The sequence below is a fragment of the Chenopodium album genome, chromosome 25, assembly GCF_948465745.1.
Source record: "Chenopodium album chromosome 25, dcCheAlbu1.1, whole genome shotgun sequence".
Taxonomy (NCBI): domain Eukaryota; kingdom Viridiplantae; phylum Streptophyta; class Magnoliopsida; order Caryophyllales; family Amaranthaceae; genus Chenopodium; species Chenopodium album.
In genome coordinates this window covers 31,179,306-31,197,299 of record NC_137858.1, presented here as the reverse complement: position 1 = coordinate 31,197,299, position 17,994 = coordinate 31,179,306, and the positions used below count along the sequence as shown (strand labels likewise).

Genomic DNA, 17,994 nt, shown 5'->3' with positions numbered 1-17,994 from the left:
TTTCCCAAAGGATTGTCGTAGGTCTCTATTCATCTTAATATTTCGGCAAAGGTTCCTCAACGTGGATTGTAATTCATTTCATTAAGTGGAAAATTTTCCTGAAGTGGATTGTCGATCGACTCTTTTTTGCAAATGTTCCAAGACGCGGATTGTCAATTGTGGCAATATTTTCCTAAAAGGATTGTCGCATAGCATTGACAAATTTCCAAGGTGGATTGCTTTCAAGAGTTACATTCCAAGATGTGGATTATCGATCGTAGCAAGATTCTTATGACAGATTGTTACGAAGCATTGGCAACTTTTCCCAAAATAGGATTTTGGCAAATTTCCGAGATACGGATTGTCGCTTCATAGTGGCAACATTTCCAAGGATGGATTGTTACGTGGCATTGAAAACTTTCCCTAAATCGGATTTTCGTACATCATTCAAGAGTTATGTTGACAGCTGTTCCTAAAGAAAGAAAGGATTGTCATCACCCAAAGAATCAACAGCTGCAAAACTGAAGATGGCTACAAGTAGAGTTATCTTCGACGATGTTCCCTAGGATGTGAAAGATTGTCAGAAAACGGGATATGGCTACAAGTAGAGTTATCGTCGATGGTGTTCCCTAGCTTGCGGAAGACTATCACAGCGGAAAATGAAGATCCCCCTAGCTTGATGAAGATCGTCACAACAAATGCAGCAAAAAATCAGAGACGTGTGCTCGACGGTGCAAGATACCCGTTTCTTAACTCTCTTATCTGTTTAACTAACGCTAGTTCGCAGATATCGGCGTTACAAGAATGATATAGGGTCGCAGAACGTTCTGAATCATTCTCCGTCCTTATCGCTACTTTGAATTTTGCTTTCGAAACATAAGTTTCTCCAAACTCAGTTAAAGTGGGGGCTTCTGTAGACACCCAATTGTGTCTTCCCAAAACCAAACCCAGTGATGAATACCTTTCATATCGTTTGATTATCAAATGAAGTGAAAGTGTGAAAAGTCTAGTGTTGCGGTTGTTTTATTAAAAAAAATTTCTTTCTGTTTTCAAAAACCTACTCTATTTTACGAAAATAGCCAATCTAATTAAGTTTGGTCCATGATAAGGGTCTAATGATAGTGTAGTTGGATTGGGCTCAAAAAGCGCTTTCCAACGATATATTATAAGCCCAATTCTGATAAATAATGAGGAAGTTATGGCCAAAATACTAAACTGGCCCGATTTGGTTCTTAAATGCGGCCCAATGATCTAGAGGATGACTTATTATTAATTATCATTATTAAAGCTATTAGGATTGATTATAGTCTTCTAGAATTATCTAGAAGGTTCTCTTAAATCCTAATGGAATTAGGATTGATAATTATATTTTAAAGAGTTTTATTTGGAATAAAATAAGTGTTTTATTTTGATAAATCTAATCTAAAAACTGTTTAACGTGGAGTCTAATTACTTAATTATATGAGGAAAAGGATTCTGGACAAAGCGCGTTTTATCTTTTAATTAGCGCCAAACGATAGAGTGCATAGCCAGTTTGTCGCCTGGCGCTGTAGTGCAGTGCCTGGCGCTTGGCGACGGTGCTAGCGTCTGGCGCTGATGCCTGTCGCCTGGCGACAGATGCCAGTTTTATTCCGTATAGAATTTGAAGTATTTTCTATCGTTTTCGGACTATTTTATTATAAATAGGGTCCTACACCTCCGTTTTTAATCATCAACAAGCTTTTTCCACAACCATCACAATTCTCTCAACTCTTCTCTCTTGAGCGATATAACTTTCTTTTTCTCTCTTTCTAAACCAACCCTTTTGCAAATACCATACCGCACTCATTAATTCTAGACACACCTAGCCTAGTTCGAACTTATCTTCGCCCTAGACGGGAAAGGTTGATAATTTCTGAGGGTTTGGTCCCAAATCTAGTCTAAACTTTTTCACTCTTTCTATTAATTATATAATTTAAATATTTGATTTATTATTGAATTTTTCTAACGCGTGAATTTTGTTATTAGAAAGAGATACGAGACATCAAAATATGTAGTCTTATTACTATATTCTTGTAGAAAGCATGTTTATTATTTATTAATTCCTAGTATCATGTTAGAATGTTATTAATGCTTTCTAATATCATGCTTAGGTTGTCTTTCATTCTTTCTAATATCATGTTAGTACCTTGTTAGGTTTAAAGCTTTGATCTTTAATGCTTAGTGACATGCTAGGATTTGTTATTAATCATGTTAGTATCATGTCTATGATCTTGCTATTATAATTAAGCTTTATTATGCCTGATCATTATGATGTGATGATTGTTATAATTATTATCATGCTGCTTGATGTATATTATTGTTATTGCTTGATCATGCCTTTTATGCATGTTTAAAGGGAATTTGTACTTGAAATCACGATTAATAAGATAATTAATAATTTGGTTTAGGCTAATATGATTTTAATTCAAGTGATCGCCAATAATAATTTTGTTTGTGCATTAATATTCAACCAACATAAATTAAACAGGTTCAGGGTTAATTAAATGTTTGCATGTTAGTCAGAAAGCGCACATGAATACGAGTAGAATAAAGTAGAGGCCTATTATAGGGCGGATTCTTTCTCTTTTAGGTTGGATTTGTACCCTCATCCCCGAACATCCAGTCATGGTTCCAGAACAATTGGAGTTAATAATCTCATGGATCGTTAATACCTTCACCCTGTGAACGGTTTACAAGTTCCTAAAACTTGTTGTGAGTCTTTTACTCTAGCTTTCTTCCCTTTGGACGCTACAATGCTTAAGTGTATGATCACAGTGGGGTTCAAGTTTGGGATGATGCTTGAAATATTACCTAAAAAGGGGTGAATTGTTTGATGGTAAACGTAGAATGCGAGCGCCCAGGAGTCTTCGTTCCCAAGCTTGGAAACCAGCCCTAAAAAAAGTACGAAATGTTAAGGAAATCGATGCGCTTGTTTAGAAGAAAAAAGAAGAAGAAAGAACGAAATAAAAGACACAAGACACATTCGAATGGATAATATAACCTTTAAACAATTCATTAATAATGATATTATTTATACGAGTTCATTATTATTGAGTGTAGGGAATATTTCAAGCACTATAACCCCAAGCTTGAACCCCACTGTGATCATACACTTAAGTATGGTGGCGTCCAAATGGAAGGAAAAGCGAGCAAAAGAGTCGCCAACAAGTTTTAGGAACTTGTAAATCAATCACGAGGTGAAGGTTACACCCCTTAAACGATCTAGGAGATCGTCAACTCCATAAGGTCTTGAACCAAACAGGGTTCGGGGATGAGGGTACGAATCCAATCTACAAAAGAAAGGACCCGCCCTATAAATAGGCCTCTACTTTATTCTACTCGTATTCATGTGCGCTTTCTGACTAACATGCAAACATTATATTAATCTTAAACCTGTTTATCTATGTTGGTTGAATATTAATGCACAAACAAATCTATTATTGGCGATCACTTGAATTAAAATCATATTAGCCTAAACTAAATTATTGATTATCTTATTAAGCATGATTTCAAGTACAAATTCCCTTTAAACATGCATAAAAGGCGTGATCAAGCAATAATAAATATATCAAGCAACATAATCATAATAATAATCATAATCAAAATCATGTTAATAATAAAGCTTAATAACAATAGCAAGATCCTAGGCATGATACTAACAAGATTAATAACAAATCCTAGCATGTCACTAAGCAATAAAGATCAAAGCTTTAAACTTAACATGGTACTAACATGCTATTAGAAAGCGTAAAAGGCACCCTAAGCATGATTCTAGAAAGCAATAAATAATATCCTAACATGATACTAGGAATTAATCAAATCTAAACACGCTTTCTACAAGAATAGAGTAATAAGATTACATACTTTGATGCCTCGTACCTCTTTCTAATAACAAAATACACGAGTTAGTAAATTTCAATGTAAATATTAAATCAAAGAATTAAATTAAAGAATCAAATTGAATAAAGTTTAAACTAGATTTGGACCAAACCCTCAGAAAATATTAAACCTTGCACGTCTAGGGCGAAGGCAACTTCGAACTTGGGTAGATGTTTCTAAGTCTTGTGTATGCAGTATTGTGTTTGCAAAAGGGTGGTTTAGAAAGAGAGAGAGAAAAATCAAGTAAGCCTTGATGAGAGTTGGTGATTAAAAACGGAGGTCGAGGACCCTATTTATAAGAAATATAGTCCAGAAAAGCATAGAATTTGATAAGGAATAAAACTACACGTTGTCGCCAGAAATACACTCTGTCGCCAGGCGACAGCCTGTCTTTCACGCGCTTTCCACGCGGAATCCAATCTTTAACCAAATTTGATCTACGGAATCCGTACAGAAGCTAAAACGTATAATTTAAAAATAATAATATAATAATAAAATAATAATATTTTATTCCAAATAAAAATCCATCTTAAAATAATTATTAATCCTAACTCTATTAGAATTTAAAAGAACCTTCTAGAGACTTCTAGAAAATTATAATTAATGCTAATAATTTTAGGAATAATAATTAACATTGGGTCCTCCTCTAGATCATTGGGCCGTATGTAAATAATGAACCGGGCCCAGTTTAGTATTTTGGCCATAACTTCCTCAATATTCATCGGAATTGGGCTTATAATATATCGTTGGAAAGGTCTTTTCGAGCCCCATCCAATTACACTATTATTGGACCCTTATCATGGACCAAACTAAACTGGATTAGCTATTTTTAATAAAATAGAGTTGTTTTCAAAAAACAGAGAGAAGAGAATTTTTAATAAAACTAAACCGCAACACTAGACTTTCCACACTTTCACCTCATTCGATTATGGTTCGACGTGAAAGACATTCATCACTGGGTTTGGTTTTGGGGAGACACAAATGGGTGTCTACAGAGGAATAAAAAATATCTCGTAACAGTAGGCGTGCGCAAGTAACAAACTCCTTGTGAGACTTTTTTTTCAAAAATACCTAAAAACTAAGTTAGTTGATTTTATTTGCACGCATCAGTCATGTGGGAATTACATTGCAATAGTTATTCTTATTTAATTCAAATTCGTGAAAAGAACAAGAAATAAACAATATCTACCTTGTCTTAAGTGATCAAACAACAATTAATTATTCAATTCTATTCTTTTTTAACGCAAGATACTATGTGAAATTAGTTAATTAAAAGTTTATTTATGGTGATCAAACAACACTAATTAATTGATTAAAAGTTATTTAAACAAGAAAAGTAAAGGTGATTGTTCTAAGTGCTCGGGAATCTACCACTTTTCCTTGCTATATCTTCGTTTAAAACACTTACGGGCTCCTTTTTGTTTGGGAACCTCCACTATATGAAAAGTATTGAGAGGGGTGAGTGTTTAGGACAAGAGGGTTGATAGTACACAAGTTTCACAAAGGATCTACCAGTATTTTTGGTTTAGTTTCTGTCTTTTAAGCCTCGTATTAAGTCTTTATGTATAGGGAATGGATGCGTTTAGGGTTTCAAGTGTTCTGTCGCAGCAGGTATCGCGCGCATCTGAATGGGTTGTGCGCGACAGCCCAGCGGAAGTGACTTAGATGCACTGCTATAGGCAACACAACTTAATGTCTTGCGCGCGGTGTTATGGTAAGATTTGATTTTATAATTTTATGAAATTCTGAATCTTCCGCAAGCGCATCACTAGAGGTTGCGCTAGGTGTCACTCGCCAGACCAACGTGACTCATTGAAATACGCGTGGATTTATTTGCGACAACATTAATTTTTAACCTATGCGCCTCTAAATCCGTCAAAATTAGGTTTTAACCTCGGGCTTAAGCCTAATTATGATTGGGCTTAGTTAATTTGGACCTTAATTTATTTTGTCTTGGGTTAGGCTAGTCCTTTTGCATTCTTGTGACTTAATAAGTTGTCCATAAGCATTCTTCACGTTGATCCAACACAAAGATGGTTTTATTTATCGTCATAGCACATCATGTCGGGACTGGAGGCCAAAAGTAGATGTCTATAGAATGACTCTATAATTTTAACACGTACAATTTATTATATCGAGAAAGTGATTAAGAAGTTTAATGAGTGTGCTAGTTCTCTCATGTCTACTCCAATGGTCCTAAATGTTTATTTGGTTCCAAATGGTGGAGGTCCAGTTTCACAATAGGACTATGCTAGGTTAATTGGATGCTTGATGTATTCTATAATAAGCACTTGATCAGATATAGCATTCTGCGTAGGTATACTTGTAATCCAAGTACGAGCCATTGGCAAGCATGTTCATTCTAAGGTATTCGAGGAAAACTAATTTAATTCACTGCACTTGTTTAACTTTTCTGACCTCCACCGTTTGGTAAGATCTCACTTACTTATTATTGTCAACAATTTAAGAACTTAAGAGATTAGCTGACTTTTAAGTGTTTTATTCATCAATTTTATGTTAAAATTCTTTTTCTTACATGGAGATTAGTATTAAACTGTCTATATGCATCAACCACTTTCATAAGCATTTTCTAGGGTATGTTGTAGGCTACGTAAGGCTCTCTATGGCCTAAAGCAAACCCCATGGGCTTGGTATTATTGTTTTGCTAACTATTAACTGCATATTGGGTTTGTCATTGCTAATTAAGAGTAATAATTCTTTCTTCACCTTTCGGCATGGGAATAATGATGCAACTTACTTACTATTGTAGGTTAATGACATTGTGCTGGTCACATCTTCGAATTGACTGCGTAAGAACATTATTTCTCACTTACAAACAGGGTTCCCAATGATTGACTTAATTAGGTCCTATATTGAATTTTATTTTCGGCATTGCTATTTATTCTTGTCCTAACAGAAATATGCACGGGAAATCTTAGAGTGCACAAGTATGGGAAATTGCAAACCTACGGGGACTCGAGTGGATACTCTGTCCAAACTTGTTGTAGAGTCCGTACCTCATTTTCATGATGCAACCCTATATTGCAGTTTTGTAAATTTATTAAAGTACCTCACTTTTACTCACCCTGACATTTCAAGCTCACTATGATGCATTGAAACACATCCTACGATGCATTCAGTGTTCCATTGATCACATGTTACATGTATAACATTCAGCTCCTACGAACTTGCTCACTTAGCTTATACAGATCTACACATTGGGGCCAGTGTTCAGACACTCGTCGCTTGACATTAGCATATTATTGTTTTTAAGGGAGCAATATATTTTCGTAGCCTTCTAAGTGTTAGACTACTCTTTCTAGATCAAGTGTAGAGGGAGAATACCAAGTTAAGGCGCACAAATATGTTATTGATGAGGCTTACGGCCTTCGTAACCTCCTACGTGAGTTACATTGCCATCTCCGATAGACTACAACAATTGTTTATTGTGACAATGTCAATGCAATTTATCTTTCACCAATCCCGTACAACACTTGCGCACAAATTAAAGCACGTCGAAATGGATATTCTTTTTGTTCGAGAGAAAAAAGGTAGTGTTGGGTCATGTTAGGTCGTGCAAGTTCCTACTCGATACTTCAATTTCACGAAAGTCTTACTTCGACAACGATTTTTGGATTTCAGAATTTGTCTCATCGTTTCATCTTATCTTGCTATGACTGTGGGGGTGTGGTCACCGTTTGATCTTATCCTGCTATGACTGTGGGGTGTGATAGAATATATGACAGGATATTTCGTTAAGGTTAGGATACTTTTTGTGAATATTGCATAATTATTTTAGATATCTTGTAACACGAGTAGGATTCACGTCTGTAACTGTATATTGATCGATGAAAATCACTCCAACTTGACGAGTTTTCACTCAAACAATCTAACAATTTTGAGTTTTGAACGGAAACAATATGGGAAACCCAAACGTTACCCAAACTAAGTTTTCATGCATCACAGAATGAGACAGTAATCACATAATTGAATCACGGGTATATTTTTTAATTTTAATTTTAATTTTTTAAAATTCTAATATCGATTTGTAATGTAGGAAAGAGGAGTGATTTCCCTCAGTAATGTTATAACAAAAACAAATTCACACTATACACCCATTTAAAAACAAATTTCCAAAATACCGTCCACGTAGGATTGGTATTTGGTTTAGCTTAAAACTGCTAACGTTGTTAACGGTTTTATGTTAAAACCGGTAGCAACATTAGCAGTTTTGTTTTGTTTTTTTGTTTTTTTTTGTTTTTTTTTTTAAAAAAAAAGCATAGAGACCCGTTATTAATGAAATTAGGTCTCTTTGAACTTAACAATAATAATGTGGGTGCTCTCTTTCCTGTTATTGGCTAAGTCATGGTTCAACAAAGAGACCTCCTTTTTTTTTATATATTTATAGGTCTCTTTGCCTCCTTACTTTTTAAAAAAAAGGTAAGGAAAAATAGAGACCTGTTTATTGAAATAAGCGGTCTCTTTTCTGAAACCGCTAATAACAATAACGGTTTTAAAGCTTTAACCGCTATTGTCATTAGCGGTTTTAAGGTGAAAAAAAGAAAAATCACACCTTTCAATCCTACATGGACGGTATTTAGGAAATTGGTTTCCAAATCGACGCACAAAGGGAATTTATTTTTATTCTAGCATTATTGTGGGAAATTGCTCAAGGATAAAGAGTAGAAATTCTAGATCATTTAAAATGCTTACTCCGTATATTCTATACATAGACGAATCTGTGAGGAAGTCTCTATTGCATTTGTCACTCGTGTGCCTATATACCATGAATCGGGAAGAAAAGATTGCAATAGCCAGGTTAAGATTGTCGGGAGTTAGGGTGGTTATTGGATGACACCTCTTCGCCAGTTGTGACTATATATTTTCCTCGTCAATCACTCGTGCATTTGACAAATATCCACTTCTTTTTATAATTGCAACTTATGCAATTTAAAGAATGATAAAGATTTCTTTTAGACTTTTACTTTAGACTAACCAAGTTATTTCATGTACCAAATCACCGTCACTTGTATGTTCTAAGGGCCAAGGCTTGAATTAATCATAAAGTGTTGGGAGCTTGTGATGCACCTGTTAATTTACTTGCTTATCCAAAGAACGTCATATTTTGAGTAGAGGTGTCATCAGGTGATTGGATTGAATTTGATGAGGTCGAGTTGAGTCTTTTTTAAAACATGAGTTAGGTTAAATTATTGTGTTAACGAGAGTCAAACTCTGAATCAGATATTTTTCAAATAAGTTTCGGTTCGGGTCAGGTTGGATGTGGTTTTAACAACTCTAATTTTTAGCCGCTAGTTATGTACCCTTGCTAACTAATTATAATAATGTGTTTTCTCTTACAAAAAAGGACATATATTATATTTTCTTTTAAAAGTCATATAACAAGGGCATATAGCTACCAACACAATTTAATCAACTTCAAAGATATTAACCAACTAAAAACTAGCTAGTTGGCATCCATATCTCAGTATATGTGAATTGAAGCATCTTAAATTACATTTGTTTAATATAAAACTGTTTTATATTTATTTTTATCTTTATATCTCTCAACAAGATGTTCCTATGAAAGTTTATGTGCCACGTAAATTACGCCACATCACCTATTCAACCTCTCATTATGCCACGTTATCGACTCAACCTCTCATTATGTCATATCATCGCCTACTTAGCCTCTCATTATGCCACATCACCACTCAATCAACCTTAAGTAATTATGCCACGTCATTATTACTTCATATAAAAACATAAGGATAAGGAGATTCAAACACGCAACCTCTTTTTAGCAACTATATATGGTATACATATGAAACTAAATGTATATAATTGCAAATCACAAACTAATTAAAAAAGGAAAAAAAAAGATACCAAAAATATTAATTACATATTATTAAGGTTTAATTAAGGTAGCAACCCGGTGCAACGCTCGAGCCACACACTAGTTTATACATTAAATGATATGTTTAGTTCACACTATTTAAGTACATTATACTAACTCCAAGTCAGATTAGAAGTAATAAGTTTAGATCGGATTAGATCTGATCAAAATAAATAAGTTCCAATCATGCTTTATATTTTTATGTGCAACTTTAAATTGCAAATTTTCTTTAATATTGTAACACAATATAAAGAAAATTATAAATTTGTAAAAAGCCCATTCATACAAATCTCATAAGACCCATTTAGTATACATTTTTCTTATGTGCCGGGTTGGCGTGCAAATAAGGTCAAAGTACGGTTAAATTAGACAATTAAATTAGATCAGACAAAAACCATATATCTTGTATTAACCACAGATCTAATCATTTTTATATGTGTGTGATAAGGAAAATTTGACAATTACCACCTTCTGTTATGTCCATTTTAGTAATTACCACCTTCTATTTTTTTTTTTTTTTTTGAAAATTACCACCTTCTATTTTCAAAAACATCAAAAGTTACCACCTTCTTGCCCCCCAACTACCACGTGACGTCATTTTGGGCTCATTCTTTCCCTTTTCTCCCTATTTCCCTCACATTTCTCATTCCTAACTCGATTCTCATCCCCCCTTTCACTTTTTTCCCCCCAAACAATCAAAAACACTTCAATTCACTCCTTCAAATAAAAATTGACGAACAATTATTGGTGGTTTGGGGGAAAAAAAGTGAAAGGGGAGATGAGAATCCAAATAGGTATGAGAAATATGAGGGAAATAGGGAGGGAAGGGAAATAATGAGCCCAAAATGACGTCACGTGGCAGTTGGGGGCAAGAAGGTGGTGACTTTTGATGTTTTTGAAAATAGAAGGTGGTAATTTTCAAAAAAAAAAAAAAATAGAAGGTGTTAATTGCTAAAATGGATATAACAGAAGGTGGTAATTGTCAAAATTTCCGTGTGATAAATGTGAATGATATAGATTGATAACTAGCAAAGTAAATATTTATGTCAACACTACACATTGCATATGTACTTGATTTAAAACGTCCCTCAACATATATTTTAAATTCAAATAGATAATCTGCAAGGTAATAAAAAACATGTTGGATAAGTTGAGAAGAAAGTTGGATGTTTTGTTCCACCTAATTTGGATATACTTTTCTCGTCTTTCCTTTAATTGCTTTTCCTACTTATCCTTGTTTTGGAAAAAAAAGTTAATATTGAACATAATTGGATGAACTTAAGAAGTTGCTGCTGACTCAAATCCCAAACATACAAATATCCAGAGACGAAGCTTCAATGTTTTGGTGGAGCAAAGTGTTACTCTTGTTATTTGAGTGCATGAGCATGAGTGGAGTGAGCAATGCATAAATTGGCACCAATATATGTATATCCCTTTTTTAAAGAAATGAAAAAAATAAAAGGCAAAAGTTAACAGTATCTTTGGAGCATTAGATAAAAGAACTAAAAGTGAAAATATTAAGGTATAATAAATAATAATTAAACTAATCGACGTATGATTTTGACATGCATTATTAATTTTAGTAATTTAGATTATATATTAATTAGTAATCTAACGTCTTGGGGGCGCTCATTAGCAAAATGCAACCACAAATGACATGTTTTCCCTTTCCCTTTCTCCACTTTATATTTTTACCCAAAAAATAAAACAACCTTATTACTAATTCGCTATATTAATTAATATTTTTACTTCATATCTCCTAACTTAATAAAAATATTATTTATGGGTGCATTTCAATAATTGTCCCTCTTTACTCTTTATTTTAAACTCTAACTTGTGTGTGGCTTGGACGATTGCCTTGAGTTGCTGGTTTGTACTTCTTTAATATGATAATTATGTTCGATTGATTGTAGCTAGCGTGTGGTTCGGACGTTGTCTCGATTGTGACTTTTGTTTTTACCTCGCTCATATGTACTAGTATTTATTTTCTAAGCTTGTGAAAAATAAATAAATTATATAACCTCTAATTTACTTAATAAATGAAAGGAATAAATAATGTTATGTAAAATTTATAATATTAATAAAAGTTAGATAAGATGCATGGTAAATGTATCACCTTTATGTATTAGAGGTTACGGGTTCGAATCTAACTCAAAGCATAATCTATTTTGTTAAATGAATTGACAAGCTTACGTAGTAGAGGAATTGGCAAGCTTATGTGACACATATACTTTGGATATCGATGTGACGCTATGACATGACGCATATACTTTTAAAAGTACCACGTGGTATCTTTCCTTTGAAAGGAACGCCTTTAAATATATTTTCATTAGTACTGTCAAAACGGTTTGACAGTTCGGTTTCGGTTCGGTTTGAAATCGGTTCAGTATTCAATCGGGTCGGTTTGGAATCGGTTTAATTGTCTCACGGGTCGGTTTTGGTTCGGTTTAAATAGTTATCGATTCGATTCGGTTTCGGTTTATTCTTAAGCGGTTTAATTCGGTTCGGGTTGTAAACAGTCCGGGTAGTAAACGGTTCAGTGCAAACGGGTTGCGGTTTGTTAACGGTGCGGTGTAAACGGTTTTTATCCCGGTTCAAACAGTTTCGGGTTGGAAACGGTTTTGGGTTAGATACAGTTCGGTTCTTTTTTTGTTCAGTTTTATAACTGGTTCGGTTCTTTTTCGGTTCAGTTTTTAACTGGTTCGGTTATTTTTCGGTTCAGTTTATAATTGGTTCGGTTCTTCGATGGTTTAACCACTTTAACGTTATTCATATCGGTTCCATTTCAAATTTACTAAATTACGGTTCGGGTCGGTTTTCGGTTTCAAAAAATAAATTGTTTATCGAGTTGTTTGGATTCGGGCAGTTAAATGGTTTTGGTTTGAAATTTGATAGTACTTGCTAATCTTTTGCGTTCACAAGTTTTATATAAAGTCGCGAATCATTTCATATTTACTATTTAGGCATCATATTATAAACAAATTCTCATTGATTTTATAAATAAATATTATGTTCTGTTTCAAATTTAGTCATACTGATCTTACTAGTTTATTACGAAGTAGATTATAAGGTAGATTATAAGAGTTAGTGTATTAATGTATTACTGTGTTTACAATTAGGTTATTATATGCTTCTTATTTAATCATTTATATACATGATTAGAGGCAGTAGTGTTGCTAATAGTTTGAGGCAGAGCTTGAGCCTGCTTGTTTTGCTCTTGTTTGTGAACACTGATTATCCTTAATGAATGATTTGCCTTGCTATTTTAAAAAAAATATTCTAAGATTTCTAATATTTAATCCATTTAATTATATTCCCGTCAAAAAAAAAAAATCCATTTAATTATATCAAAAAGTTTGTAAACGGTTCGATTTAGAAGCGGTTTGGTTCATAAACGGTTCGGTTTATAACCAGTTCGGTTTACAAACAGTTCGGTTTTTAAATGGTTCGGTGCAAACGGGTAGCATTTTTCTAACGGTTCGGTGTAAGCGGTTTTTTTGACAGTTTAAACGGTTTCGGGTTGGAACCGGTTTCGGGTTAGATACGGTTCGGTTCTTTTTCGGTTCGGTTTTCTTTCAGTTCGGTTTATATTTGGTTCGGTTTGTTAACGGGTTCGGTTCTTATACGGTTTAACATTATTCGGGTCGATTCGGTTTCGGGTTTACTAAAATACGGTTCGGGTCAGTTTTCGGTTTCAAAAAAATCGGTTTTTAATCAGTTCGGTTCTCATTTGGGTCGGTCGGTTTCGGGCAGTTAAACGGTTTCGGTACTAATTTTTTTATAGTATTGATATGATATGATATGATATAGATTGATCTTAGAAATAACTTTTTTTTTTATTAATTTTTTTTTTTTTTTTGGTACTGATTTTACTAATAATATTGACGCACATGTCATAATGCTAGTTTCATTTTAGAAAAATATCGGAGGGAGTATATAGGCCATAAAAGAAAATCAAAGTGGTGGAAATTTTTGGACAGTTGTCTGATTATGATAGTGTAACTAAATTGCCGTTGTTATAAATGCTACCAACTCTTTATCACAAGTTCAATGTCTCAATTAGTGTCCCATCCATGATTTAGCTATCTATTAGTAAGGGGAAAGTGTGAGGATCGTGACTTATAGTGGATAGAGTCAATTTTTTAAGAAGGGAGCTAAGCTTGGCTTGTTAAGTGTATGCAGTATGCTTACTATGCTACCAACTTAATTATTGAAAAGAAAAGTTTGGACAACCGGGTTTAAAGTAACATTTCAAATTTTGAGGAAAATTTCGCAAAAAATTTCTTTTAAGGGCAAAAGAAGTCAGTCATGTGAACCCTTACAACTTAACGAGTGTTCCTTCATACCAAAGAGTTCCATTGTTGTAGTAACCCCCAAACTACGGACAATCGCCAGAAGCTATGAGCTACCCTTCGACACTTGATCTGATAAACTTTTTTGTGTGACGATCCATCTCCATATGTCCCAACATCATGTGTAGGGTTAAATGTTTAGGCTTGATCCAAGTCTTGGCCCAATTATGGTAAGAATAATTAAAATTTCCTTCTTAAGAATCATGCTTATTAGACCTGGTTATTGAATAGGGTATCCCAATGATAATAGGTTTAGGGTCTAGCTTAAAGATACTCCTTCGATCTTACCATTTAGAGATTTGTGTTCCAGAAACACATGCTATTATCTTAAATTTTGTTTCAAAGTTACAAATATTTATGATGTAAAGACTTAGAAAGGGATAGAAAAAAGGCCATTCATCATACAACAAAAAAATATTCAAGGAAATTAGGTAAACCAGAAGAGATGGAAGAAACGCAACTAAATATGCGTATGATGTAATTCCATTAGACATCCATTCACTTGTAGACTTTTCAACAAAGCCAAAAAGTTCTCAAAGTATTATTATTCCAACTCAATTGGAACTTTGGAAGGTTAAATCTACCATTTTTAATTTTTAGTCACTTTTTGTTTTTGAAGAACAAATTGAGCAAAGATCGCTAGCCATCTGGACACTGATTTTTCGTAGTTAGGCAAAACTGACTAATTAGTTTATTTATTGGTTATCCCTTTTAGGGGGTGTTTGATTCGCAAACTGGTATGGGGTTGAAATCAAGAATGAAAGCATAGTGGTATGAGTTTGGAACTTGATTTTTAATAGCATATGTTTGGTATGATTATAGAATACATTTTTTTTTCTTTTTTTTGATACCTAAAAGTATGGGAATGAGCCAAACCCACCTCCCTCCCTCCCCCCCCCCCCCCCCCCCCCCAAGGTTTCTAAACCCCATACCTTTGGGCTTTGAGGTATGGGTTTAAAACTCTTAAATTTTAAAACAAATATAAGGTATGGGTTTAAACCACTCATTCTAAACCCATAACTTATACCTTAATTATGTGAACCAAACACCTCCCCTTAAATTCAATGCATAATTCAGGGGAACTTGGTATTCAATTTATTTTAGAAGGTGTTTTGACTAGCCTGCCAAAGAGGTTCTTTCTTTCTCTATAAAGAGCTCATATGTATTTTTATATCAATTTATAATAACCTAATTATTAGTAACATTTGATTTAATGACAAACTAGTTTTTAGCCCGGTTGTTGTCTCGGGTCAACATGTCCGCTGGTTTAAAATTTTACTTTAAAAGAGTAACATCAAATGTTCCACATGGTTTAGTGTTTAAGGTTTATATTAATGCATAACTTCTGATTAGCTCGAGCATTGCCCCATGTTGCTACTTTTTGTAATCGCGCAACTGGAATTTTTTTTTATAAGGATTTTGAAATATGTAATCGGTATGATTGAATGTGTTTTTTTTAAAAAAAACTAAATCATGTGGTTTGCACTTATATGTATATTTCTTTTTCATATTTATAACTTGCTTGATAATGGACTAAGATGGTTAAATAGCCAACTTTGTTATAAGTGGTTGGGTGTTCGAATCCCCTTAAGAATATGGAGAGTGACACATCACACCTAAACTTATTCAAGTGCACCTAATACAACCGATCCAAATAGTGATTTTTTTGGCCCATTATTTGTGGGCTAAATACTTTGAAGTGAGCCACACTCTAAAGTAACATAGCCGAGAGTAATCGACTTTGCGACCTCATGATTATATTCACCAAATACAGAAATTCTTGCGGGTTTTTCACTTTTTGACTGAGATGATAAGTAATTGCAACATCAATTAAATTAATATTGTAGGATGTACAGCAGCTTCTTCCAGAAGCATCTATATCCTGTTATGAAGCATAACAAAATTGTACAGCTCAATATAGCTATTACATTATTTGTATTTTATATTTCTAGCTTTTCCTAGTCAGCTAGTTAGTTAGAAGGTAGGCTAAAAATAGTTATTACAAGCTGTACATTCATTTCATACTTTTGGAGAAATAAATTCCCAAACTAATTTCTGCATTTTCTCTCTCTAAGTGAATCAGTTTCACATGGTATTAGAGCATACGGATTTTGATCTTTTGGATTGATTTTCTGCTTGCTTTGCTAGATTTTTCATTAGATTTTACTTCTTGATTCAGCAATTTGCTGACGATTTTCTTGATTCAACTCAATTTTCTTGAAATTGAGGTAAATTTTTGCGATCGATCGAATTGATTCATTGATATTCATCGAACTTTTCCTTCATTTTCAGCTATAGTGGCGGCTCAAGATTCTCTTCATCAGCAATTTTGTTACACTGTTAAGTACTTCCTCGATTCTGGTGATCAACATCTTGGAGCTTACAAGTTTAATGGCGATAATTTTCTTACCTGGAATCGTGCAATTAGACCTGCTCTTGGAGCGAAGAACAAACTCTGTTTCATTGATGGAACTTGTCGACGACCTGTTGCAGATTCCTCGGATTTGTAGAAATGGATTAGGAATGATTATATGGTTCAATCCTGGTTGCTAAATTCTATGGAGAAGATAATCTCTGAAGGTTTTATTCTTCAACAATCGGCTCATCAATTGTATAAAGAAATTGTTGAAAGGTATGGACAATCTAATGCACCTCAGTTATTTGATTTGCATAAGAATTTAATTTCAATTGAATAAGATTCTGATTCAATTGTTCAGTATTACTCTAAATTCAAAAGAGTTTGGGATGAGATACAATTATTGGAAGGTTTTCCAGATTGTGATTGTGGAGCATTAGCTCATTGTACTTATGGAATTTTGAGGAAAATTTTGGCTGCTGATCAAAAGCAGAAGTTAATTCAGTTTTTAGCTGGATTAAATAGGGAATATGATGCTACTAAGACTAATATCATCAATATGGATCCTTTGCCTACTGTGAATCGAGCATATTATATGCTATTGCAGATTGAGAGGCAACATAAGTTGAATGAGAAGGTTGATGTTTCTTCTCAGACTAGTGCTTTTGCTACTTTCAAGAATAACCAATTTTCTCAAAATTCTCAAATTTCTCAATCTAGTCCTCATGATGTGAAACGTTATAAGGTTGATAGAATTCATAAGTCTGACAGAAAATGTGATCATTTTAAGAATTCTGGACATACTATGGATGCTTGTTTTAACCTTCATGGTTTTCCTCCTTGGTATGTTGCAATGAGAAATAAGCAGCCTGGTGGTACTAGTAACATGTCCAAGTATGCAGCAAATGTCTCTAAGTTTCCACTCCTTGATTCTCCTTTGGATTTTGATGATTGTGTGGGATCTGCTAAGGATAATCCTGTTGATACTGCTCTTGTGAGTGCTGTTTATAAGGAGATGATGAAGGCAAAGCATAATAAGGCAACAGATCTTAGTGGAGTTTCAGTCAACTTTGCACGTATAATCACCGCTTCTTATGTTGACTCTGTTAAGATGTTTTCTAGATTCAGATTCGATTGTGGATACTGGTGCTACATACCATATAGTCTGTAATAGAAACATGTTAAGTACTTGTAGTTTGCTGCCTAAACTTGTTATTGTTGGTTTGCCAGATGGTCATTTAAAACATGTAACTCATATTGGCACTGTTCTTTTAACACCTGAAATCACTCTTAAAAATGTCCTCATACCAGAATTTAAACACAATCTCCTATCTGTAGAAAGACTCTTAGAGAAAAACAATTTTGGTTGCCAATTTTAAGCACGATTCATATGTTTTTCAGGTTTCAATCACTAAATAAGTTACAGTTGTTGGGATCAAACAAGCTGGGCTCTATAAATTCAGTTCACCTTCTTTTTCTAGTTCAAATAAACTTTTGTATGAAGATGTTTCTTC

The 17,994-nt window shown here is 33.9% G+C and overlaps 1 protein-coding gene across 1 annotated transcript; it reads left to right on the top strand.

Moving 5' to 3' along the window:
- The first annotated feature begins 16,115 nt into the window (after positions 1–16,115).
- LOC145615263 (uncharacterized) lies at positions 16,116–17,994 on the top strand. The gene is made up of 2 exons (XM_081670327.1): positions 16,116–16,216; positions 16,417–17,994. The coding sequence occupies exon 2, from the start codon at positions 17,040–17,042 to the stop codon at positions 17,649–17,651; it is 612 nt and encodes a 203-aa protein (XP_081526453.1). The 5' UTR covers positions 16,116–16,216; positions 16,417–17,039; the 3' UTR covers positions 17,652–17,994.